At 40.8% G+C, this 27,307-nt stretch overlaps 1 protein-coding gene across 5 annotated transcripts in view; it reads left to right on the forward strand.

Annotated features, from left to right (window-relative positions):
* kcnt1b (potassium sodium-activated channel subfamily T member 1b) overlaps window positions 1-27,307 on the forward strand; it is a 416,707-nt gene that overhangs the window by 181,632 nt on the left and 207,768 nt on the right. For all 5 annotated transcript variants that reach the window (XM_072240265.1, XM_072240261.1, XM_072240263.1 and 2 more), the window contains one exon: window positions 21,217-21,296. In XM_072240265.1, the coding sequence (XP_072096366.1) occupies window positions 21,217-21,296 (80 nt within the window). The remainder of the gene's footprint in view (window positions 1-21,216; window positions 21,297-27,307) is intronic.

Consider the following 27,307-nt stretch of genomic DNA (forward strand, 5'->3'; position numbering starts at 1 on the left):
TGTATTTGGAAACAAAAATCCACATAACAAAAGTACTTCATTTCTGGAACCACCTTTAGAAATCTCTTCTGCATCCTTGCCAAAGCCTTCATATCCTTAGTAAAGTGTGTCACCCATAAATGGACACTATAGTGCAACTGTAGAGTCATAGAGAAGTACAGTACAGAAACTGGCCCTTTGGTCCATCTAGTCCATGCCAAAACCATTTAAGCTGCCTATTCCCATCAACCTGCACTGGGACCATAGCCCTCCATATCCCTACTATTCATGCACCTATCCAAACTGCTCTTAAACATTAATATCAAGCTTGCATGCACCACTTGTGCTGGCAGCTCATTCCACACTCTCACGGTCCTCTGAGTGAAGAAGTTTCCCTTCATATTTACATCATTGTATATCTTCTCTTTACTCTTTCAACCTTGTTTACAATTTCCTGTAGGTAGGTGACCAACACTGCATGTGATACTCCAAATTAGGCCTCACCAACATCTTGTACAATTTCGACATAATGTCCCATCTTCTCTACTCAACACTTTGATTTATGAAGGCCAATATGCCAAAAGCTTTCTTAACAACCCTATCTACCTCTGACACAACTTTCAACAAATTATGTACCTGTATTTCCACGCAAACAACAGGAATTCTGCAGATGCTGGAAATTCAAGCAACACACATCAAAGTTGCTGGTGAACGCAGCAGGCCAGGCAGCATCTGTAGGAAGAGGTGCAGTCGACGTTTCAGGCCGAGACCCTTTGTCAGGACTAACTGAAGGAAGAGTGAGCAGTTAGTCCTGACGAAGGGTCTCGGCCTGAAACGTCGACTGCACCTCTTCCTACAGATGCTGCCTGGCCTGCTGCGTTCACCAGCAACTTTGATGTGTGTTACCTGTATTTCCAGATCCCTTTGTTTTACCATGCTCCTCAATGCCCTACCATTCACTGTTTAAGACCTATACTGGTTGATCCGAAAGAAGTGCAAAATTTTGCACTTGTCTGCATTAAGTTCCATCTGCCATTTTTCAGTTGATGATAATCCTTCTGCAAGCCTTGATAGCCTTCCTCACTGCCTCACTTCCTCAATCTTAGTGTCATCTGCAACTTTGCTGATCCAGTTAACCACTTTATTACCTAGATCATTGATATACTTGACAAACAACAAAGGACCCAGCACCGATTCCTGTGGCACAACACTAGTTGCAGACCTCTAGTGGAGAAACAACCCTCTACTACCAGTCTCTGGCTTCTCCCACAAAGCCAATGTCTAATATGAGGTGAACTAATGTTTAATTAAGGTTCATCAAGGCTCCTTCCTCTTGTTCTCTATGCTTTTATTTATAAAGCATGGAGCCTTTATTCTTATTTGAATACTTGTTTAACCTGGCTTATACCCTATGTTGATGTTTCACTGGGTGACTATCTTCCTCACAGTTTACTGTGTTTTAAGTTTGTCTAAGTTTTGTCTTGGCCTAGAAATTATGCCTTAAATGCCCAAGTCCACGTTATTAATATATATTAGATTCAGATTTATTCATTTAACACAGGCATATCAAAACATACAGTGAAATGCGCTCTTTGCGTTAACAACCAAAACAACCTAAGGATATGCTTGGGGTAGCCTGCAAATGTATCCGCACATTCTGGTGCCAACATAGCATGCCCACAATGCTCAACAGAACAACGGAGAACACAACATGGACTACAACAAGCAACAAAACAGCAACACTATAACAAGCCCTTTTCCTCTCTCCACACATCTCTACCCATCCACACAGACAATCCTCCAAATCTTAAGACAGGCCACCAGGCTTCCAGTCTCCAGGCTTTGGCCATCAGGCTTCGACTTCTGATTGATCTTTGGAGCTTCAATCTTCAGTATTGATCCCCAGACTAGCCAATGATGGGACCTCAAACTCCAGATCTCGAACTCTGGGTTCGCTGACTCACTGCCCCATGTGCCACCTGTTCACATGGACATACAATCCTGGGACCCACTGACTTGGGACAGCCCAACGTCCATGGATGTACTTCATCACTCACTCTGTCACTGGCCTCTAAGCGTGGTGTCCAAAGATGTGTGGGTTGGTAGGTAAATCACCCACTAGTGTCTAGGTAATTGGTAGGATCTGAGAAGAATTGATGGCATTGTGAGTACAATACAATGGGATCAATACAGGGTTAGTGTAAATGACTGACTATTGATGCTGATTGATCGGCCAAAGGCCCTTTGTTCCCCACACTATATGAGCTTCTACGACAGGGGTTCCCAACCTTTTTTTATGCCATGGACCAATGTCATTAAGCCAAGGGATTATGAACCCCTACTATAAGACCTTCCCTGTATCTTTACATCCTCAAATGAAATTTTGTTTATTATGTATTTTGGAAAGAAGTAGCTACTTGCATTGATATGATTTCTTTACAGGATAAAAACATCCCTAGATCTTTTGCAGAACAGTTATGAAAGATGTGGAAGTGGGCCATAGAAAAACAAATTGCCAAAGGCTTGTGCGTTTTTAGGAATTTTCAATAATGTGAAGTCGTTTAATGTCTAGAATTTTCTTGCTGGAGGGAAACCATTGAAGGCTTGGTCACTTGATGAAATAATTTAAATTGAATATAATGTTCTCATGTAGTCTGTTGAAACTCTGACTAAACACCAAGTTAAACCGGAGCCAATGAAGACAGAGTCGTAGTAAGGTTAACCATCTACTGTTCACTCTTCCACATTAACATCGTATGGTGAAAACTGTTGATAAAAAAAATACAAACATGCACAGCGTCTGTTTCATTCTGGAGACCACCCGCGCTCTTCTTTTAGCGAGTGTCTCCAGTCGCCCCGAGTGGCAGGCGAGGGGGTCCCGTCAAACCGCCGCTGGGCCCGAGCCCACCCCGTGTTTGAAATTGAAAAGCCGACATGCGCGCCGCTCCAACCGCCGCATCCTTAACAGAAACCGCGTTGATATTTTTACTTTAAATACTTTCATAGGAACTTACGCAGTTGCTTCTATATTGTTTCTTTGTGGGTAGACACAGAGCTCTTCACGATCATGCTGCATGCATGGCAGCCACCTTTACACCTTCTCCGAACCGGAGGTTACACATAAGACGCGGTGAAACTGTAGGTGACGTCATCACATGCTGCGATATACCATAGACAATGAATTTACCTTTGTTATACTGTAACTTAATTATCAACCTTTAACTTTAACTAGAACATAGTTACCAACAAATCATTTAAAGTGTAGACCCAACAAAGTCAAATAAATGCCTTAAGGGCAACACATTGGATATTGAGTAAATAACTAGTATTGGAGAACAGAATGAGGGCTTTTATCTCATCCATCCTATCTGCAGGTGCAATCATAGTCTTTATTACTTTTTGTTTAAAGAACATGTATCCACAGCGCTTCTGTTCAGCCTTAAAACAAATGAAACTTATCCTCTTAAGTTCGAAGAGGAAATGTACTGTTACAATTCTTAATGTAAGTTTACAGAAATCGGTTGGTTGGGGAATTTTCTTAGTTCGGAGAGCCTTCAGGCACAGAATTAAATTGGAGTTCACCAGAACCCCTACAGAAATGTTCTGGTACCAAATGAAATGAGTTCTTATAGTCTTGTTAGCACTGAGTTTTGTCAATGTATAGAACCTCCACTTGCCTCTTAGATTTGTGGAGTGTGTACAGGGGCCAGGCATCCTCAAAAATGTGAAATGGTGTGTTTCACTCTCAATCATGAGCTAGAAACTATTGGCTTTGGCACTTGGTTTCATCTGCCCATCATTCCCACCCACCCCCCTCCCAACTTCTCTGAATTCACTTATCATCTCCCTTCTTCATCAGATTTCAGCATCCACAGCCTTTTATGTCTCTAATTATCTACCTCCTGGCCTCTGTCTCTACTTCCACACTCCCCAGTCTGCACCTGGTTCCATCTGCCTCGTTTTCTTCTCTCTTCTTATCCATCTCTACCCTATCACCCATGAACCAATGTCTCCTAAGTCCACTTAGCTACCTCATCTAGCACTATCTGCTCATCATCTCTCTCTATCCATCTATTAATCACCAGCCAGCATCACTGTCACAACTCCCTCTCACCTGTTTGTACTGGCCATCTTCCCTTCACGTTCTTGGTTCTGATCCAGGGTCTCGACCTGAAGTGTTAACTGTTCTCTGCCTCTACAAATGTTGCTTCTCCCTCTGAGTTCCTCCAGCAGTTTGCGTTTTTACTTCAGATGTCAACATCTGCAGTTGCTTGTATCTCTGTTTCCCATATCTGGTTGTCGAGAACCAGGAATCACACTCTCAAAATAAAATTAATACCATAAAGCACAGAGTTGAGAAGAAATTCCTTCATCACAGGGTAGTAAATGTTTTGAATTCTTTAGGAAGAACACTGTGAAGGGTCTATCACTAAGAATACTCAATCCATGTGGATAAGTATTAAAGGAATTGAGAGATATGAAGTTAGATAGATAGATACTTTAATGATCCCAAAGAAAATTACAGTGTCACAGCAGCCTTACAAGTGCACAGATATAAAATATTAGAAGAGAAGTAAGAAAGAATAGAAAGTAAGTTACCTCAAACAGTCTAACAGGTGGGAGTGATCGCTTCATTAGAAAGCCTAATGGCCGAGGCTGAGAATGACCTCATAGTGCTCTTTGGTGCAGCACGGTTGTCTTAGCTTATTACAAAAAGTGTTCCTCTGTTCAGCCAAGATGGCATGCAGAGCGTGAGAAACATTGTCCAGAATTGCTGGAATTTTCAGTAGATCCTTTGTTCTATGACAGCCTCCAGTGTGTCTAGTTTGACTCCTATAACAGAGCCAGCCTTTCTAATCAGTTTATTGAGCCTGTTGGCATCACCCATTTATTGATGCTATTGCCCCAGCACACCACTGCATAGAAGTTTGTATTGGTGACAACAGTCAGTGTAGGAATGTGATACACAGTTAAAAGAACTGTGATCATTGAAGCAGACATGAGAATTGAATAGTCTTGTACTTTTATTCCTAACATTATGTATTTACTGTTAAAATCTCTTATAATAAAGAAAATCATTTTAAAAATATTAAATAGAGCTATATTCCACTTAAATAATAACAAATATATTTATAAGTCCAAGATTTATTGATTCTGTGGACATATGTAAGCTCCTCAAGTTCACACTTAGAGTCATAGAATGACTACAGCTCAGAAACAGGCCTTTTGGCCCATCTAGTCCATACTGAACTGTTGTTCTACCTAGTCCAGTTGACCAGGACTTTGACCACACCCCTCCATACCCTTCCCATCTATCTACTTATCCAAACTTCTCAAAAAGTTGAAATCAAACCCACATTCACCACTGGCAGCTTGATCAACACTTGCACCACCCACTGAGTGAAAAAGTCCCCTGTCAGATTACCCTTAAGCATTTCACCTTTCACTATTAACCTGTGAACTCTAGTTCTAGAGAGTGGTGCGACAGCCCAGTGCATCTGTAGATGTGAACTTCCCACTATTCAGGACATTTACAAAGACAGGTGTGAAAAAAAAGGGCCCGAAAGATCACTGGGGACCTGAGTCACCCCAGCCACAAACTGTTCTAGCCGCTACCATCTGGGAAATGGTATCGCAGCATAAAAGCCAGGACCAACAGGCTTTGGGACAGCTTCTTCCACCAGGCCATCAGACTGCTTAACTCATGCTGATGCAGCTGTATTTCTATGTTATACTGAGTATCCTGTTGTACATACTGTTTATTATAAATTACTATAAATTTCACATTGCACATTTTAGACAGAAGATGTAAAGATTTTTACGCCTCAGGTATATGAAGGATGTAAGTAATAAAGTCAATTAAAAAAAAATCAACCTCATTGGAAAAAGCCACCTTGCACTAACCCTATCTGTACCCCTCATTTTGAATACCTCCATCAAATCTCCCCTCATTCTCCTACACTGTAGGGAATAAAGTCTGAAACTATTAAACTTTTTCCTATAACTCAGATCCTCAAGTCCTGGCAACACCCTTGTAATTTTTTTCTATACTCCTTCAATCTTATTGATATCTTTCTTGTAGGTAGATGATCAGAACTGCACACAACATTCCAAATTTGGTCTCATCAACATCTTACACAATATAACAACAATAATACAATATAACTCCTGTACTCAGTACTTTGACTTATCAAGGCCAATGTGCCAAAAGCTCTCTTTACAAACCGATCTGCTTGTGGTGCCACTTTCAAGGAATTGTGGATCTGTACTCTCAGATCCCACTGTTCTGCTTCTACCTCACAATGTTGTCGGAGCAAGCGAGTTAACAATTTGGTCCAAAAATCTTTGTCGTACCTTGCAAGCTCAGTCAAAGGAACAGCAACTGAGACTACGTCCACACTAGACCAGATAAATCCATAACCGAAGCTTTTTCTCTTCGTTTTTACCCTCTGTCCACACTGAAACAGTGTTTTCCTCCCCCAAAAATAGATCTTTTCTAAAACGCTCCCCAGAGTGTTTATATCTGAAAATGCTGGTTGGGCGGTGTGTGTGTACGGGATAACCGGAGCTTTTTAAAAACGCTGTCATAACATGCCAGAACAGATGGTGGCGGGAGCATGGCATTTCATTCTTTTCTTGAACGCAACCTCCAACACCACAACAACAATATCTGACAATAGATGTGTAACAGCCTAATGTAACATTGTATGGAAATACAAGATAACACTGATGCAGACATGTTTTATACATTTAACAAGGTGCTTTATTAATGTATTGCTTGTGCAAACATTCAATAGGTGCAATTGTCACTACTTCCAAAATGTCATTTTTAAATAGCAGCTTATGCTTAGCATAGACGTGAAAATGTTAAGGCCAAAAAATGAAAATTGTAAGTTTCACTTTTACTCAGGTAAAAATAAAATCACTTTTGCCAAGTAACTCCTTTTATTGCACATGTTAAATACAGCAAAATAATACTGAAAGACATGGTAAAAGTAAAGGCAAACAAATGGGGTAACAGCATATTTCATTTTTGCCCAGTAATAAGCCTTATTGTATTTAGTTGTAGCTGTTGTCCCTTTCATCGGTGAAGAGACTGTGGCTGTAGGAAATGTTTCCAGGGGTCTGTGTGTCCGTATGTGTAGTTATTGTAGTGGCTATGTGGCTGGTATTGTGGCAGTGAAAAGTACCGGGGGGGGGGGGGGGAGCCATCATATTCCTCATCATTGCAAATCCCTTTGCAACAGAGTTGGTCAGTTTTTCAATGTTCCTCGTCAGCCGAGTCATACTGTCCGTGAACTCCCTGTCGGTTGCCTTCATACGTTCCAGTATTTGTTTTTTTAGTTTTAAGTCCTCCTGCGCAAGAGCCAACAATTGTCCGTCGTTTGGCAATTTCCTTTAAAATTTTTCTAGTCTGTAACTGGACAAACACGCACTGTATACCGCTTCCTGTTCGCTTGTTTTCTGTAGGTGTGTCCTACGCGTGCCCAGTAGGAGGAGATTCGCCCAAATACCTGTTTTACTATGGATGGAGGTATTTTCAAAAACGCCTGGTGTGGACGCCTATCGTTATTACGCGAAACCGATGTTTTCAGAAAATTTCAAGAAAATATTTAGATATTGGGATTAGTTAGATATAAGCTCCAGAGGGAAAGACGAAGCAAGTTAGAAAACCAAGCAACAGGGTCAAGGGGAATCGTGATAGATTGAAGCTGAGATCACATGGTTTATGGGTTAACTAAAGGGAACACTGGTCCAATGGCAAGCCTGAGGTTGTTTGGAGAGGCAATTGTGAAGAATATAAAAATGTAGGGGGTGGGGTTCATGAGTAAGAACGAACTTCACAGTAAGTACTTAAAAGAAATCATACCTAATGTATCGTAGGCTTCCTACCAGGAACTCAGTTTAGTTAGAGAACCCATCAACCAAAGTGAAGTAAGCTCAGTGTGCATGGCCCATTTGTCAAAGACCTTGATGCACAAGTGATATTGAAATATAATTTTGATATCATAACGGAAGCCTGGAATCTTCTGTCCATTTGTGCATCATACGCACAGAGGATCTGGAGGAGAAATTCAGAAGTACACTCCTTGCACACTAAATACCATTTAGGTTTTCAGACAAAGTGGTCTTAAGTTTCATTAGCATGATGTTTGATTCTGGAGTTGTCAGCTTATCCTTAAATTGGCATATTCTACTACCGTAAACTAATGCTGAATAGAAAGAATTCAGTTACTGATAGCTAATTCTTTTATCAGCTCTATGTGACACAATATTGTGTCAGCTGTAAATCATTGACGGTGTTCTTGCCTGAGTCAGAAGCTTGTGGTTTTAATGGTACTCCGGAGTATTGAGCTGAAAATCTGGGCTGTCTGTCCTTTATAAATAAATGATATCATGATTTTATTTTATAAAGGAGCGGATGAGTTAGTTTATCCTCGTGTCTTGACCAATGCCTAAACCAAAAATCTGATTATTGTCTCACTGCTTTTTATGAGAAAAAAAATTCTATTCAAGTAACTGTGAAACCACTTTGAGGAGAAGTTGTTTACATTTGGCTTTTCTTTCATCATATTCGTAATTAAATTGCAGGTTAATAAATTACAGGATTGCCAACTCCTGGGGTAAGAGAATCTCATGACTTTTTTAATATTCAGGATGGATGATATGTGCAGGTAAATTTCAATTATCTAGATTGTACATTAGCTTTTTAGAGTTACTTAGACTGAAAACTGTTTTGGAAAGCACTGTACCTTATTGTATCCCAATAATTAAATAAATATGTAACAATGTGGAATAGGCCCTTGTGGCCCTTCAAGCCATGCGTGTCCAGCAATCCCCGATTTAATCTGAGCCTAAGTTTACAATTTACAATGACCAATTAACCTACCAACTGCTACGTCTTTGTACTGTGGGAGGAAACTGGAACACCCGGAGGAAACCCACGTGATCAAGGGGCAAACATGCAAACTCCTTTAAGGCAGTGGCAGGAGCTGAATTTTGGTTGCCTGTACTGTAAAGCAGTGTGCTAACCATTATGCTATCACACCACCCTATTAAGTTATGCAGATCCTTGTCCCACAGGTAATATTCTGGAGACCCAGAAAATGAAGTATCAGCGGGTAATTTTGGCTGAACCCAAATCTGTTCTCTTCTAGCAGTCACACAAAAGTGATATTCCTATAATTTTCTTGGCTCTTCTTCACTTGCCTAGAATCCAGTTTATGTAGCAGCCATTAAATCTGCAGCTAAATCACTAAGATTTAGCCATGTAGTTATGGCGCCCAATGACGACTCCTTTGCTTGCATCTTCGAAAACAGTTCTATTTCCATCTTTAAAATTCCTTTCAGGGTTCTTTTGAAGACCCTGACTACGTTTTTTGCGGGAATGGGACCCGCTCTCGGGGTGCCGTAATCGGCCGCTATTCGGCATGCCAAAGTTTCGGCCTAATATTTCAGCACGGATTTAGAAGCTTGGGATCTTGAGTAACTGGAGACGGGCGAATCAAGGTCGGTGTCGCCACAGGAGATCCATGTGTCGTTAGGGGAGTCAAAACATCTGCTGTTTGCCTGGGGACCTGGGATTTTTTCAATCTTCAGGCACAGAACTTGAAAAAAGCAACGTAACGGACTTTTAACATCGTAAACCAGCGAGTTGTTTGTTATCTCTCCCGCTTGTTGGAAAATGAAGTCACCTCCTTCTCCCTTATTAGGAGAGAGAGAGCCTGCAGCATGTTGAATTATTGGGTGAACAATGTAGTCTTTGGGGTAACTGCAAGTCTGTGTCTTTGCTATTGCTTTGCTCACACTTGAGTGCTGGTAGCGGGTGCGCTTTATTTTTGCTGGTGGGGGGAAGGGAATGGTTGCTTGCTGCCGCTTATGCATGAAGGGAGGGGGCTGTGGGGGGAGGGACTTTGGGGTTCTAGCATTTAACTGTCATTCATTCTTTGGGGTACTCTTCTGTTTTCATGGATGGTTGCGATGAAAAAGCATTTAAGGATATATATTGTATACATTTCTATGACATTAAATTGTACCTTTGAACCGTTGAAGATTTTTAATCTTCATAGCTCTGTGCTGCAACTACAGATGGCAGATAATGTATGTACTTTTCATCGCCTCTGGATTTTCCAAAGTCCTGTACAACCAATTAAATAATTTTAAAGATGTACTTCATGTTGTTATGTAGGGAATACAGTTTGCACAGAGCAAAGCCCATAAGCAATGGTGTGATAATAGTCAGATAATTTACTTCTTGTTATCCTGATTGATGAAGAACTATTAGATCTTTGGGGTAAACCTGTTGTTGTTCTCCTCCTTCATGGTATAACTGTGAGTAACTTATTTTTTTATATATCATAGAAGGCAGGTAGGCACTTGGTTTAATGTTTATTCCATTGGTGGCCTTTCCAACTCAGTCCCTCTCAGTACATCGCCATAGTGCAATACTGTTAAAATTTCTGATTCAGGTGTGTAGCCCGCTAAATTCATACTCAGAGGTGAGCATGTAGTTATGTATTAGAACATAAGAAATAGGAGCAGGGTTTGGTCTTCTGGCCCGTCGAGCCTGCTTTGCCATTCAACATGAACGTAGATCAGTGGTCCCCACCCTCCGGGCCACGGACCGGAGGTTGGGGACCACTGACGTAGATGACCTGGCTATGGACTCACCTCCACCAATCTGACTTTTCCCTATAACTCTTAGTTTTCCTGATATTCAAAAATCTATCCAACTGTGTCTTCAATATATTTAGTGAGGTACCCTGGTCAGAGAACTCCACAGATTCACTGCTCTCTGGAAGAAGCAGTTTCTCCTGATTCCAAATCTATCCCCCCGAAACTTGAGGCTCTGTCCCCTAGTTCTAGTCTCACTCACCAGTAGAAACAACTTTCCTGCTTCTATCTTGTATATCCCTTTCATCATTTTAAATGTTTCCTTATAAAATCTCCACTTATTCTTCTGAATTCCAGTAAATATAGTCCCAGGTGACTCAATCTCTCTTTATAGGCCAACTCTTTCATCTCCAGAATTAAAGTGGTGTACCCTCTCTGTATTGCTTCCAAAGCCAGCATATCTTTTCTGAAGTAAGGGTTCTCAGGTGGGTGTATCACCAAGCCAAATAAGCATGGAAGGGGAATGATCAGAATGGGGAAGTTGGGAGAACACGTACCAGTCCTCATTGAGGGGGTCAGTGGTGAAAAGGGTGAGCAGCTTTAAGTTCCCAGGAGTGAGCACTCATATGTTTCTTGGGCCCAACACAGTGATGCAATCAGGGAGAACTGCATGCCAGCAGCTATCCTTTATTAGCAGTTTCAAGGTCTACTACGACACCAAAGACTCTAGCAAATTTCTACAGATGTATCATGGAGAGCATTCTGACTGGTTGTGTTACCACCTAGCATAGAGTTCCAATGCGCAGGATTGAAAAAGGCTGGAGAAGATTGTAGACTTAGCTCCATCAAGGGCACTTTCTGTACCACTGAGGACATCTTCAAAAGGTAGTGCCTCTAGCATCCCCATCTCAGTAATCCTATTCCGTAAATCTTTAGAATATGGGAGAAAACTGGAGCATTTGGAGGAAACCCATGCGGTCACAGGGAGAACGTACAAACTCCTCACAGACAGCAACCGGTATGGAACCCTGATCTTACAGCGGGCACAGTAAAGTGATAATGCTAACTGCTGTGCTGGCATGCCACAGAGTGTGGAGCCTGAAGACCCACACTCCAAAAGTTTTAGGAACAGCTTCTTCCCCTTTGCAATCAGATTTCTGAGCAGTCCACAAACTAAGCCTTGCTGTTCCTCTTTTGCACTACTTATTTATTCAGTTATACTGCAACATGCACAGATGCAAAATCAGAAATAGGTTTAATATCACTGGCATGTACAGTGAAATTTGTTACTTTTACAACAGCAATACATGATAAATAAATAAATTCCTCTATAACCTGAGTTACGTTAACTATATATATATATATATATATATATATATATATGTCTATTATATAGTTAAGTTAAAATAAATAGTGCAAAAAGACAAATAAAAAAAATAGTGAGTTAGTTTTTAAGGGTTCAATGTGCATTTAGAAATTAGATGGCAGAGGGGAAGAAGCTATTTCTGAATTGCTGAGTGTGTGCCTTCAGGCTTTTGTTTTGTGTCCAGCACTGTACTGCTGAAACAAAAGAACACATTTCGTGACATTTGTCCGTGATAATAAACTTGAATCTGATTCTATGTTTTCTCTGTTATGGCGAGGCACTGAACTCCAAAAGTCTTCCAGTCCAATGGTGTAAAAGAGCCACACACTGAAACAGGCCCTTATACAGGTGTCTCCCGCTTTTCGAACGTTCGCTTTATGAAACCTCACTGTTACGAAAGACCTACATTAGTACCCTGTTTTCGCTTCCAGAAGGTGTTTTCACTGTTACGAAAAAAAGCAGCGCGAGATAAAAAATCAGCGCGCGATAAGAGACAGCGCGCGCCCCGAGCAGCTGGTCTCCCCCGGATTCGGAACGGCATTGCTTTAATACGTGCCTGTGAGCAGCTGCTTGCAAGATGAGTTCTAAGGTGTCGAAAAACCCTGAAAGAGCTCGTAAGGGTGTTACACTTAGCGTAAAACTAGACATAATTAAGCGTTTCGATCGTGGTGAACGAAATAAGGACAAAGTGATTTTGGCTTGTGGAAGCTGACGAACATGATGTTGAAGAGGTTTTGGCATCCTCTTTGACCAAGAGCTGATAGATGAAGAGCTGATGCAGTTGGAAGAGGAAAGGATAACAATCGAAACCGAATGCTGTAGCAAAATGAACGTGAAGCCACTGCGTGAGATTTTCGCTGGAATGATAAAGTACGACTTTAATTTTGAAAGGGTACGTAGGTTTAGGGGATATTTGCAGGATGGTTTGAGTGCGTACAAAGAACTGTATGATAGAAAAATGTGCGAGGCTCAGCAGTCAAGCAAGCCTTCCACGTCAGCCACAGCAGACGACGAACCTCAACCTTCGACATTGAGGCGGGCAGTTATAGGAGAAGGTGACCTGCCTGCTCTAATAGAAACAGACGAAGAGATGACACCCCAGTGTCCCACCACCCCAACACCCAGGCCGCGGACAGATACTGTACCGATACGCAGAGAACGCAGCAGTAGCCGGAAGGCACGCAGCACACCTTTAAGAAAAAAGCCGAAATAAACATGCTAATTAATTAGGTGCCGCCCCACACGTAAATGTCGGCCCAGATCAGAGGTGACGCAATCGGCAATCGGCACTCATCTGGGCTGACAATTACGTGCCGGGCTGCACCTAATTAATAAGCATGTTTATTTCAGCTTTTTTCTTAAAGATGTGCTGGATGCCTCCTGGCTACCGCTGGACCCCTGCGTGCCTCGCGGCAATGTATCGGTCGGCGGCCTGGAGGGTGGGGGCCACTGCACCAGCCAACCTGCAACAACTCAGTCTAACACACCATCATCAGTGGGCTCTGCGCTGTCTTCCCAATTCGAGTAAGTGATACTGTACTATACTGTACGTACATTATTTCTACTTTATATCAGCTGTGTATTTTTGCGTGTTATTTGGTATGATTTGGCAGCTTCATAGCTTAAAGGTTACTGTAGAGCGCTTGCATGAGATTTTCTGGCGACGGCGCTTGCGTTGAGATTTTCGCTACGGAGAACAGTTCAGTAATGATTGTGGAAAAGTATTTCTACTTTATATAGGCTGTGTATTTATCATATCATTCCTGCTTTTACTGTGTGTTACTGTTATTTTAGGTTTTATGTGTTATTTGGCATGATTTGGTAGGTTATTTTTGGGTCTGCAAACGCTCACAAAATTTTCCCATATAAATAAATGGTAATTGCTTCTTCGCTTTACGACATTTCGGCTTACGAACTATTTCATAGGAACGCTCTACCTTCAGATGGCGGGGGAAACCTGTACTGTAAAACTGTGTATTAGTTCTTAATAGTATCCATGGAGGAATTGTATGGAGGAAGTGTATGCAATGAACAAAATCAGTGAACACCTAATGCAGATAATGAACTGGCTTCATACAATGCTATCAATGATTGTATCCTCCAAATCTTTATTTTCATTGTAACATTCAAGACGATTGTCAATACTTTCAAATTCTTTGTAGTCCCTCATTTATTGAAGTAGAGAAATGATTTCATTTTAACTCCTGGCTGCTTCTGGCATCTCCAAGCCTGAATGCTTGAAACAGTGAGCAAACAGTTCAGAATTGTCTTATTGCTTATTTCTTGTCAACTACCAGTGACAGAAATCACTGCTTTTTGAACGCAAACACGTGCAACTTATGCTCTTTAAAAATCACTTGCTTTAAGCATGGAATAAAATCTAACGACACACAAGTGTGTATGACTAATGCTAGTTAGAACCTGTTCTTAACAGTCTCCTGCCCCAATTAAGCAGCATGATGTCCCAAAAAAAACGAAAGGAATCTCATCAATTTTCTCAAATAGTTTTTTTTTAAGAGCTGTTCCAGATGAGCAGCTCCCTTGATCAACTGATGGCCCAGTTAACCAGAATTCAATAGACTGCATTTTTAGTTTACTTGGAGGAACAAAGATCAATTGTTTTTGCATGTAGGTCGATTTGTGTTTGGATCTTCTGGATGTCATGAGAGCTTGTAAAGACTGCACAGAGTGCCAGTGGTTGACTGCTTACCATGATTTTGAGGCTTTTGCAATGGCATTTGCTCTCAGAATAGATACCTAAGTGGTCGTTGCTCATGGACTGCAGTATGACAGTGTGAATCGATACAGAGAACATCCTACTGGAAGATACAGGAGGGTAGGACAATGAACAGAAAGGTGCACCAAGAAGAGGAACGATTCTTCCATGTGTACTTAATTGGTGAGCATCTGCGATTCAGTAGGATGCCCATGTTGAGTTATGTCACATGTTCCTGCCACAATTAAACCACAGAACAGGACAAAAAGCTGGGACATGAAGTTATTCTTTGCTGGAGTTGGAGATATTATAACATACTGTAGTTCCCTGTGTGCTATTCTATGTAACACACACAAAATGCTGGAGGAACTCAGCACACCAGGCAGCATCTATGGAAAAGAGTAAACAGTCGATGTTTTGGGCCGAGACCCTTCATAAGGACTAGTCCTGATGAAGGGTCTTGACCCAAAATGTCAACTATTTTCTCTTTGCCATAGATGCTGCCTGGCCTGCTGAATTCCTCCAGTATTTTGTGTGTGTTGCTTTGGATTTCCAGCATCTGCAGATTTTCTCGTGTTTGCTGTTCTATGTGGTAACTGATGGGCATGCTCTGTTCTTCAGTGCTAAATACAGTATATTGCTTTCTGTTACTAGGGAGTACATGGCTTAATATGGCATGGTTTTCCATGATGCATGGTGTTATTGATTGTCACTCATGGCACTTTGCAAGGTCCACATGTGAATAGGAAATGTACACAGCACTGTGTTTTATATTTTAATATTGTGGCCTGTATTATGCCACTGCATCTTGCAAATTGGAGGGCATAAAGGTCCCCATCCAGCAGCTGTGAGGGTTATAGCAAAAGGTAAACAGGAGGGAAAGAACAGAATTAACTTTGGAAACTCCATTCTGGTTGGACTGCCCTATACTCTTCAGACCATAACATTATACCTGGATACCCATTGACCAACAATTTCTGCTGCTATTACAATGTGTACTTGATTTCAATGACAAAACAAAATAGCAACTCCTGTGAAGCATTCTAAGCATAAAGCATTTGAAATACTTTGCAGTCTTGAAATGATAGATGTGAAGACTCAACAATACATTTATAAGCATCTTATTTTCTGAAGTTAATAAGAGACCTCCCAGCGTTGGGAGGAAGAAAGTAGAACTGTCTGAACTCATCTGTCCTGCAGGTTAATATTTTGTGTAAAATTGAATATTTTTTTCTTTTACTATCATTTGCAATAAATACTGAGTCTGACCTAGCCATCATTTTCTATAGACTTGTATGCATCAATCAGGTAGAATCATATACAGAAAGGAGATTTTTTAATTGTGTATAATCAATGGCAGGGGTCCCCAACCTTTTATGCACTGTGGACTGGTTTAATATTGACAATATTCTTGCGGACCGGCTGACCGGTGGGGTGGGGGGGGGGTGTTCAAGTAGGGTTAAACTCACCTCAACATGTCTTTTACAGTTGGGGTTGCCAACTTTCTAACTCCCAAATAAGGGACAAAAGTAGCCGTCAAATCCTGGGACACTTTACCCCAGGAAAGACTACCATGACCATGAAGCCTTGCGTGGGCACATGTGTGCGCATGTGTGATGTGCGCATGCACGTACATGCCAATTTTTTCTCCCCACAAATCGCTTTTTCCTTCATCTTCCCGACTATACTGTACATGCATTATTTCTACTTTATATAGGCTGTGTATTTATCATATTATTCCTGCTTTTACTATATGTTAGCATTATTTTCGGTTTTATGTGTTATTTGGTATGATTTGGTAGGTTTTTTTTGGGTCTGGGAACGCTCAAGAATTTTTCCCACATAAATTAATGGCAATTGCTTCTTCGCTTTATGCCATTTCGACACGAAAGGTTTCATAGAAACGCTCTGCCTTAGCGGGGGAAATATAGGACAAGCCAATTTAGCCCAAAATACGGGATGTCCCGGCAAATACGGGACAGTTGGCAACCCTATGTTCAAGTTCAACAGTGCGTGACAGGGAATGAGGAAAGGTACAGCTGACTGATATCATTTCCACATGGCTCGGTAGCACATGCTTTGTGGCCCAGTGGTTGGCGACCGCTGATCTATGGTAAATGACACTATCGTTGTGGTGTCTGTTTGGAAGCACATTGGTGTAACAATCCATTTTCTTTGGTTGTCTGGGCTTAGATACATGATACAAGTTTTTCTGCAGGTTACTATTAAAATCCACTGTTGCAGTTCACACTTCCATTGAACCAACGGCTTACGCTTGTCACTGTTATGTGCCAAGAAGCCGACAGGGGATTAATGGAAATTCAATGGAAGATAAACTATTGTATGCATATTGAAATAGAAATTCAATCAATTATCCCTGGCAATGTTCATTTCAGTTTTCTAAGATGTTACTTTATATTCCTGTCTGCACATGATGTTGATCAGATTAGCTGCAGGTATTTTGATTCCTCAGAATTCCTTCCAAACCTGTAGAGTACTTTTACTCTTGTATCTTCAGGGTTGTTTTTGCCAACGCTATTCCACTTTCAATGATTAACTGTCAAACATCCTCTTCGCAAAGGCAGACACTTGGATTAATTTTCTTTTTGAATTTGGCACTGTAATCTGAAGTATTTGATCTGACCTTAGAGTCTGCTGGAATAATAGAATGATAGACATATTTTGTCCGTTAGCTTGGTTTGTCCTTTGGAGAGCTAAAATATTAAATTATTATTTCTCCCTGGCTCTTTTCCCATACTATATTTCAAGTACAGGTGTACCCCACTTTTCGAACGTTTGCTTTACGAAACCTCACTGTTACGAAAGACCTACATTAGTACCCTGTTTTCGCTTTCAGAAGGTGTTTTCAATGTTACGAGAAAAAGCAGCGCGCTATAAAAAGTTCAGCGCACGATAAAAGGCAGCGCGCACCCCGAGCAGCCGCTCCTCCCCCGAATTCGGAACGGCATTGCTTAAACACATGCCCGTGAGCAGTCGTTTGCAAGATGAGTTCTACGGTGTCGGAAAAGCCTAAAAGAGCTCGTAAATAGAAATAATGCATGTTTTACTTAGCGTAAAACTAGACATAATTAAGCGTTTCGATCGTGGTGAACGAAGCAAGGACAAAGTGAGTTTGGCTTGTGGAAGTTGACGAAGATGATGTTGAAGAGGTTTTGGCATCCCACGACCAACAACTGATAGATGAAGAGCTGATGCAATTGGAAGAAGAAAAGATAACAATCGAAACCGAATTCATTAGCGAAATGAACGTGAAGCAACTGCGTGAGATTTTCGCTGCAATGATAAAATAAGACTTTAATTTTGAAAGGGTACGTAGGTTTAGGGGATACTTGCAAGATGGGTTGAGTCCTTACAAAGAACTATATGATAGAAAAATGTGGGAGGCTCAGCAGTCAAGCAAGCCTTCCACATCAGCCACAGCAGACGACGAACCTTGACCTTCACCATCGAGGCGGCCAGTCATAGGAGAAGATGAGCTGACTGCTCTAATAGAAACAGAGGACGAGATGACACCCCAGTGTCCCACCACCCCACCCAGGCCGCGGACAGATACTGTACCGATTCGTGGAGAACGCAGCAGTAGCTGGGATGGACACAGCACATCTTTAAGAAAAAAGTCAAAATAAACATGCTAATTAATTAGGTGCTGCCCGACAAGTAATTGTCTGCCCAGTTCACAGACGACGCAATCGGAAATCGGCACTGATCTGGGCCGACAATTACGTGTCAGGCTGCACCTAATTAATTAGCATGTTTATTTCAGCTTTTTTCTTAAAGATGTGCTGTGTGCCTCCTGGCTACTGCTGGACCCCTGCATGCTTCGTGGATCGGAATCAGTCGGTGCCTGGAGGGTGGGGGCCACTGCACCACCCAAACTCCTGACTCAGTCTAACACACCATCATCAGTGTGCTGTGCGCTGTCTTCCCAATTCCAGTAAGTGATAGTACACTGTACATACATTATTTCTACTTCATATTGGCTGTGTATTTTTATGTGTTATTTGGTATGATTTGGCAGCTTCATAGCTTAAAAGTTACTGGAAAGCGCTTGTACCTGTTTTTGCCAACGGCGCTTGTGTGAGATTTTCGCTACAGAGAACAGTTCAGTAATGATTGTGGAAAAGTATTTCTACTTTATATAGGCTGTGTATTTATCATATCATTCCTGCTTTTACTATATGTTACTGTTATTTTAGGGTTTATGTGTTATTTGGCATGATTTGGTAGGTTATTTTTGGGTCTGCGAACGCTCACAAAATTTTCCCATATAAATAAATGGTAATTGCTTCTTCGCTTTACGACATTTCGGCTTACGAACCGTTTCATAGGAACGCTCTACCTTCGGATGGCAGGGGAAACCTGTACTCATTTAATTCCCTTTTGGAAGTTTCAGTAAAGAGTTTTCCATCACATTTCAAATAGTCCATTGTAAATTGTAAGTGGATGTGTTAAAGGTGTCTCCTTGATAAGTGGAATTGCAGAAATTTATTGTTAAGTGAGAAACTAATCCACCCATTAATTTCATGCTAGCCAGAAAACCCACGTTCAGTCAAATCCCAACTTCACTGTTTTGCTGGTTGTCATATAGTTAAAGCACATCCAGTGCTTGAAGCATTTTAAAATATAACACGTTTCCTCCACAGCCTTAGGTAGTAGGTATCAGACCACAATAAACTCTGGAAGGGTAGGTTAGAAGGGTTCAGGATGAGCGGAGAGAAAAAAATATTCTGCTTCCCTTTTACTCTATCCACCAATTACCTTAGATCCATGCACTCCAATTAGTGCTGTCATTACTGTTGTGAATACAGTGAATGATGTGAGAGCAGGCTTCAAGAGGATGAATCCATGAAAAGCGTCCAGCCCAGATAGAGTACTTGGCCAAGTACTAAACACCTGTGCTGATCAACTGACTGGAGCATTCTCTGAGATCTTTAACCTCTGGCTTTGGAGGTGTGTGGTACCCAAGTAATGTCAGTGCCCAAGAAGAGCATGATAACCTGCCTCTATGAGTATCATCCAGTAGCACTTATATCCACTGTGATGAAGTGTTTTAAGAAGTTAGTGATGAAACATATCAACTTTATCCTGAGAGGTAACCTAGATGTGCTCCTATTTGCAGCACGTCTCATTGACTTTCATTGACTCTTCACTAAACCCTGGAACATCTAGACAGCAAAGGTGCATACATCAAGATGCTCTGTATGACTACAGCTCCACATTCAATACCACCGTCCCCTCAAAACTAACCAATAAGCTCTAAGACCTTGGCTTTAATACTGCCTTGTGCAATTGGATCCTTGATTTTCTCACTTGCAGACCGCGGTCAGTTCAGATTGGCAACAAAATCTCCACGATCTCCATCAGCACAGGTGCACCGCAAGGCTTTGAGCTTAGCCCCTTGCTCTACTCACTTTACACTTACGACTGTGTGGCTAAGCACAGCTCCAATGCCATTTTCAAGTTTGCTGATGACATCACTGTTGTAGGTGGTGACAATTCAGCACATAGGAGGGAGATTGAAAATCTGCCTGAGTGGTGACATAAAAACAACCTCTCACTTAATGTCAGCACGACCAAGGAGCTGATTATAGACATCAAAAGAAGGAAACCAGAGATCCTTGAATCAGTTCTCATCAGAGGATCAGAGGTGGAGAAGGATAATAACTTTAAATTTCTTGGTGTTGTTATTTCGGAAGACCTGTCCTGGGCCCAGCACATGTGCAATTAATGAAGAAAGCATGGCAGTGCCCCTTCTTCCTTAGGAGCTTGCAGAGATTCAGCACGACATCTAAAGCTTTGAGAAACTTCTATAGACATATAGTGGAGAGTATGTTGGCTGGCTGCAACACAGCCTGGTATGGAAACACCAATGCCCTTGAACGAAAAATCCTACAAAAAGTGGTGAATACGGTCCAATCCATCATAGATTAAGCCCTCCCCACCGTTGAGCACATCTACACAGTGTTGTTGCAGGAAAGCAGCATCCATCATCAGGGAGCCCCACCAACTAGGTTATGCTCTCTTCTTGTTGCTACCATCAGGAAGAATGTAGAGGAGCTTCAGGACTTGCACCACCAGGTTCAGGAACAGTTACTACCCTTCAACCATTGGAATCTTGATCCAAAGGGGACAACTTCACTCAATTTCACTTGCCCCATCATTGAAGTGTTCCCACAACCAATGGACACACTTTCAAGGACCCTTCATCTCATATTCTTGATATTTATTGCTTTTTTATTATTATTTCTTTCTTTTTGTATTTGCACAGTTGTTTTCTGCATTCTGGTTTAATATCAAATTGGTCTTTTATTGTTTCTTTTATGATTATTATTCTATAGACTTATTGAGAATGCCCACAAGGAAATAGATCTCGGGGTTGTACTGTATATGGTGACATGTATGTACTTTGATAAGAAATTTACTTTGAAATTTGAGTAACTGTAAAATCGCTATTATGAGCAAATAACTATAAAACATATATCATGAGCATAGTTACACCATCGATTTTCTGTTTCCCAAGGGTTCAGGTGGAATTCTACGTGAACGAGAATACCTTCAAAGAACGACTCAAGCTCTTCTTCATCAAAAACCAAAGATCAAGTAAGTGACATGACCAGGATTGATGCTGAATGAAACTGACCCAACTTGTATTTGTAACAAGTAGTGTTGCCAAACAGAATTTTTACAAAAATACTCATAAATACAGTGTCTTAACACATCACATAGAAGCATTTTGAATTATTTCACTTAGAGTTATTTTATAAGAGTAACTGAAAAATACCTCAACTATATTGCACAGAGGGTGGCGGGATGGAGATACGTTTCTACCAAAGGAGGTGTAAGGTGCTCCTTCTCTCTGCTAGCCTGCAGGTCACCCTTGAGCAAGATGTAACACCTGCCTAGCCCTCCCCCACCCCCACCACTCTCCAATCAGGGTCATGTGAAGCCAAGAGTCAGATAGTGAGTGGACATATGGCAGCTGGTGCTTATCACAAGTCCTGGTTATGCAACCACTGACACCAAGCAGACAATCTCTGAAGAGAATTGATAATGGTTGGGGTCTCCCGCCTTGTAAAGACACTGCTCAGAAGAAGGCAATGGCAAATTTTTGCCAAGAACAATCACAGTGACCATGATTGCCGACGTCCTACGACATCGTACATAATGATGATATTGCACAGAACAAGATTACATAGGCCCATATGACCAAGGATAAGTTGTCTTGTTTTTATTTAGATATATCTCCGTATTGTGATAAATGTAATAATGGAGAAGTTTCACTCATTCATATGTTTTGGACATGTCTTGGAAAATGTTGGAAAGAAATATTTCAAATTTTCTCGATACTTTTCAAAGTAAACTTTAAGCCTAATCCTTTGACCACTTTATTTGGTATTGTTGGAGGAAAGGATATTATTTTGGAGTCATCTGACTTGCACATTTTGGCTTTTATTTCTCTTATGGCCAGAAGGACGCTCTTGCTTAAATGGAAAGATGTGGCCTCTCCTATTCATGCCCATTGGCTACGTGATGTGATGTCATGTTTAAATTTAGAGAAGATTCGATGCTCAATCTCTGAATCGAGCCAAGACTTTCAAACGTTGTGGGGACCTTTTCTGAATTACTTTCAAAACCTTTGATTTGTTGTTAAAGCACAGATGATGACTAATTTTTTTTCCTTTTTTTCTTTACTAATCAGCTTCGGTCTTGGTAGTGGGTTAGATTTTTTTAATATAAAATTACTATATTTCAATGCTACGAATTAATTAACCTATATGAATATAGGGTAAGGAATCTTTATATGTGATTTAGTATAATGTATTGATATATATATTTTTTTCCTGTGCTTTGTATTCTTATATAAATTAATAAAAATATTAGAAAAGATTACACAGACAGAAATGAGATTCAGAAGTGAAAAGAAGAAAGTGCAGCCTTTACGAATAATAGTCTCATGATGTTGGTTTATTGTAGTTATTCATTGTGTTTACTGTGTCCACTTAAAAGAGGGGGGAAATGTGCTTATGTGCAACGTAATGTTTCATATATTGTTATGGAATCCTTTATGTATCATTAAACATTTAATATAGAGAGTCAGCAATTGCACTCCTGAAATAGAAGCACTTTCTTTGAAGCAGAAAATGAGACCACAAGGAAAAACAAGAGTTGATGTTATAAGTTGAAGGTCCTTTGGCAGAATTGTTACCATCAGGGAGGAGGTACAGGAGCCCCAAGGTACATGTTCAACAATTCAGGAATAGCTTCTTCCCCTCTGGCATTAGGTTTCTGAATGGACATTGAACACATGAACACTACCTCACTACTTTTTTTTCTCTTTTTGCCCTACTTATTTAATTTAACTTTTTAAAAATATATATATGTTTTAATTATTGTGTATTGCAATGTACTGTAACCCGGCTGGTGGTGTAGTGGCATCAGCATCGGACTTCGGGACGAAAGGTCCCGGGTTCGAATCTAGCCAGCCGGCTCCCCTGCTCGCTTTCCATCGGTGCTGGGTTACAAGCTGGTAATCTCTTTGGAAACTCACCCAGCAGAAGGCAATGGCAAACCGCTGCCGTAACTTGCCTTGTACGTGGTTCCCCACTACGTCAGAGAGGCGTGGAGGGAAATTGTCCGCTAACCAGAGAAACTCCAGATGCGATGTACCTTTCCTTTTTGCAATGTACTACCTGCGCATAACAACAAATTTCACAACACATGCCAGTGATACTAAACCTGATTCTGAAGTGGGAATGAGAGAAAGGTAGCTTGTTAAGCTGTTGAGGGAGGTGGGAGAGATTATTTTAGATTTCCATCATCTGAAGTTTCCTTGATTTTCATTTACCCATCAAGTTCCATAAGATGCTCAAATCTCACAGTGCATCTTAAACCGACAGCCTTCTGACTCAGAAGTTAGCATCTTAGCAGCCAAATGAAGACCAATATTGAAAATCAGCAATACTGGTAGGTATTTCTTCTGAACAAGAGAAAATCTGTAGATGCTGGAAATCCAAGCAACACACACAAAATGCTGGAAGAACTCTGCAGGCCAGGCAGCATCTACGGAAGAGAGTACAGTCGACACTTTAGGTCGAGACCCTTCAGCAAGACTCTTTGTGATTCTTTTTTTAAATTCATGACTGAAGATCTAAAACTGAGATAATACCTCTCCAATTATAGGATTTGCACCACTTGGCCAGAGGCCACATATTCTTTACTCCAGTCTGAAGGAACCTGTACTACTTGTTTAGCAACATCTGAAAAAATCTGAGCCTCCTAGGGATAAATGGAAGCATCTGGCCAAGGTGGATACCATTGGTGATTCTTTTGAAATAGAACATCAAACAATAGAACACAGGAACAGGCCCTTCAGCCCACAATGTTGTGCTGAGCCAATTAAATTAATAATCAAATGGACAATTAAATTAATCCCCTCTGCCTACACAATGTCTATATCCTTCCATTTCCTAACATACATATGCCTATCTAAGTGTATCTTAAAAAATACCTAATGCATCCACCTCTACCACCTCCCCAGGCACCCACTACTCTCTATTTAAAAAAAAACTTGCACCTCATATCTCCTTTGAACTTACCTTCTCTCACATCAAATGTATGCCTTCTGGTATTAGGCATTTCAACCCTGGGATCAGTCAGTCAGATCGGAAATAACATCTTGTCCTCGCTGACAGCCAACACTGACACTCCTCAGGGTGAGTGCTTAGCCTACTGCTCCACTCTCTCTACACCCATGACTGTGTGTGTCGGCACAGCTCAATAGCATCTATGGATTTGCCAAACACACAATTATTGTTGGCAGAATCTCACATGGTGGCAAGAGGGTGTATAAGAGTGAGGTGCATCACCAACCTTGCACTCAACATCAGTAAGATCAAGGAGTTGATTGTGGACTTCAAGAAGAGGAAGTTGAGGGAACACATGCCAGTCTTCATTGAGAGATCAGCAGTGGAAAGGGTGAGCAGTTTCAAATTCCTGGGTGTCAATATCTCTGAAGTTCAAACCTGGGCCCAACAAATTGACTGAATTACAAAGACAGTGGCTATATTTCATTGGGAGTTTCAGGAGATTTGGTATGTCACCAACTCATAAATTTCTACAGATGTACAGTGGAAGGCATTTTAATTGGTTACATCAACATCTGATACGGAGGGAGTACTGCACAGGATTGGGAAAAACTACAGAATGTTGTAAACTCAGCCAGCTCCATCATTGGCACTAGCCTCCCCAGCATTGAGGATACCTTCAGAAGGCAATGTCTCAAAACAGAAGCATCCATCATTAAGGACACCCATCACCCAAATATGTCCTCCTTTCATTGCTGTCTTTAAGGAGGAGGTATAGGGTCCTGAAGACACACATTCAACATTTCAGGAATAGCTTCTTCCCCTCTACCATCAGATTTCTGAATGGACAGTACATCACTACTTTTCTTCTTTTTTCTTTTTTTGCTCTCATTTTGCACTACTTATTTAATTTATTCATTTTTTTAGATGCTACCAGTCCTGCTGAGTTCCTCTAGCACTTTGTGTGCGTTGTTTTGGATTTCCAGCATCTGCATAATTTCTTGTGGTTATTATTTACTATGTATAATTTATTTTTGTAATGTATAGTTTTTATTAATATGTATTGCGATGTACTGCTGCCCCAAAACAGCAAATTTCATGACATATGCTAGTGATATCTAGCTTGATTCTGAGATCTGAAAATGATACTGGCTGTCTACTCTATCAATGCCTCTCGTATTCTTATAAACCTCTATCAGATCTCACTTCAGCCACCGTGACTCCAGAGAAAACAACCCAAGTTTATCCAACCTCTTGTTACGGCACATGCTGTCTAATCCAGGCGGCACCCTGGTAAACCTCTTCTGTACCCCCTCCAAAGCCTCGTCATCCTTCCTATAATAGGGTGACCAAAATTGTTGACAATACTCCAGATGTGGCTTAACAATAGTTTTATAAAGCTACAACAGAATTTCCTGGCTCACACCATGGCCTTTATACATCATTTCTTTGTTTTCAAATATTTCTCACTCCATTAATCTTTGAAAATTCCAAGCATACTTCAAGATTTAGTTCCCTCTACTTCCAGCCTTCAGTGTGTTCTCAGTTTTAATCATTTCCTGCTGGTGACCATAACTTCATTTGGCTGGGTGCAAGTGTTGGAAGCTTCTCATCAAATCTCGAGGTCCCCCTACCTTTCTCTTCTCTTTTAAGATACTCCTTAAAACCTATCATCTGGCCAGTTTTCTGGTTTCCAATTTGCTTTCTGTCTTGGTTTCAGACTTCATTTCACAATTTTTCCTTTGGAGTGGTTTGGAGCATTTTGCTGCAATGAAGCATAAAAATGAAAATAAAAATACCTCTTCCTAGAGATGCTGCCTGGCCTGCTGCGTTCACCAGCAACTTTGATGTGTGTTGCATAAAAATGAAAGCTCTCTTACAGGTTTTAAGTGTTTTATGTATACCTGTAAAACAGATGTCATGATATGTTCACTCAAACGAAAGTTAAAGGTATTGGGAAGAGATGTATTTTAGATGTCTTATTTGGAATTAAACATGACACCAAGGTCTGACTCTGTACTTGCACTCCTCTAATCAAATAAAAATTGATTTCCTGATTTGATGTGGATGTTAGAGTGATATACTTTGTTGTGAGGTTGCTTAATGTGGTGGATTAAATTGCTGGCTGATGATATCTGTGCCATGAGGTTACCAGGTTTGAACTGCTGGATCGATTCTGAATCTGATCCATTTGACACGAGATAATGTGAGGTTTTCTCAATTTCAAGGTAGAATTGTGCCTTGACCATTCTTTTCAATATTGTCATAGTTAGATATATCGGCAGTTTGAATTGCCTAAATCAGTAAAACCTCTCGGGTAATGTAATGTCCTTTCTGATTGTAACTGATAACAAATTATTTGTACTTCTCTGCGGACTTTTCAGGAGGACTAATGATATACTTCTCATTCAGTATATTTCTTGTATATGACTCTGTGCAAAATTTTTATTCATCATCAGTAATACCTAATTTCACAAATTCATGATTCTTCTGAGTGAGATTCAAAAGTTATCTTACAGAACCATAAATTGTTCTTTAAGAAAGGAATCTTTGTCTGCATCAAAGAAAAAAATAGTGTATTACATTCCTCCTGTTCAGATTTAACTCCATTGACAACGTATTATTTACTCAGTACCTCAATAACATTATGGTTCAGAGCCAGTTTGATGCACTGGTTTAGAAATTCAGTGAAGATCTACTAAAGGGTCATTGCATTTTGGTCAAAAGCATTCTGATTGCTGGTATCCAAATTTTAGCAGTGTATAAAGCCCAAGTATTGAACAATACCCAATGGGCCTCAAGCACTTTTCTTCATTCTTGCCCCTTTAGAGGTTGTATCACAATAATCCAGGACTGAGGTCAAAATTCATGGTTAATGGGGAAGAGATCTCTAATACTCAGAGCTTAGAGGTTCATTTGGGCTCTGGCTTAGTTTAGAGTTGAGCCTGTGGTCAAAGTGGCTTTCTGCATGGGCAGTAAGCTAGTTTGGAGAGCTGAAGAGCAGGGAGCAAATAGGGAGTTTGGTTC

Source organism: Mobula birostris, chromosome 22 (genome assembly GCF_030028105.1).
Source record: "Mobula birostris isolate sMobBir1 chromosome 22, sMobBir1.hap1, whole genome shotgun sequence".
NCBI lineage: Eukaryota > Metazoa > Chordata > Chondrichthyes > Myliobatiformes > Myliobatidae > Mobula > Mobula birostris.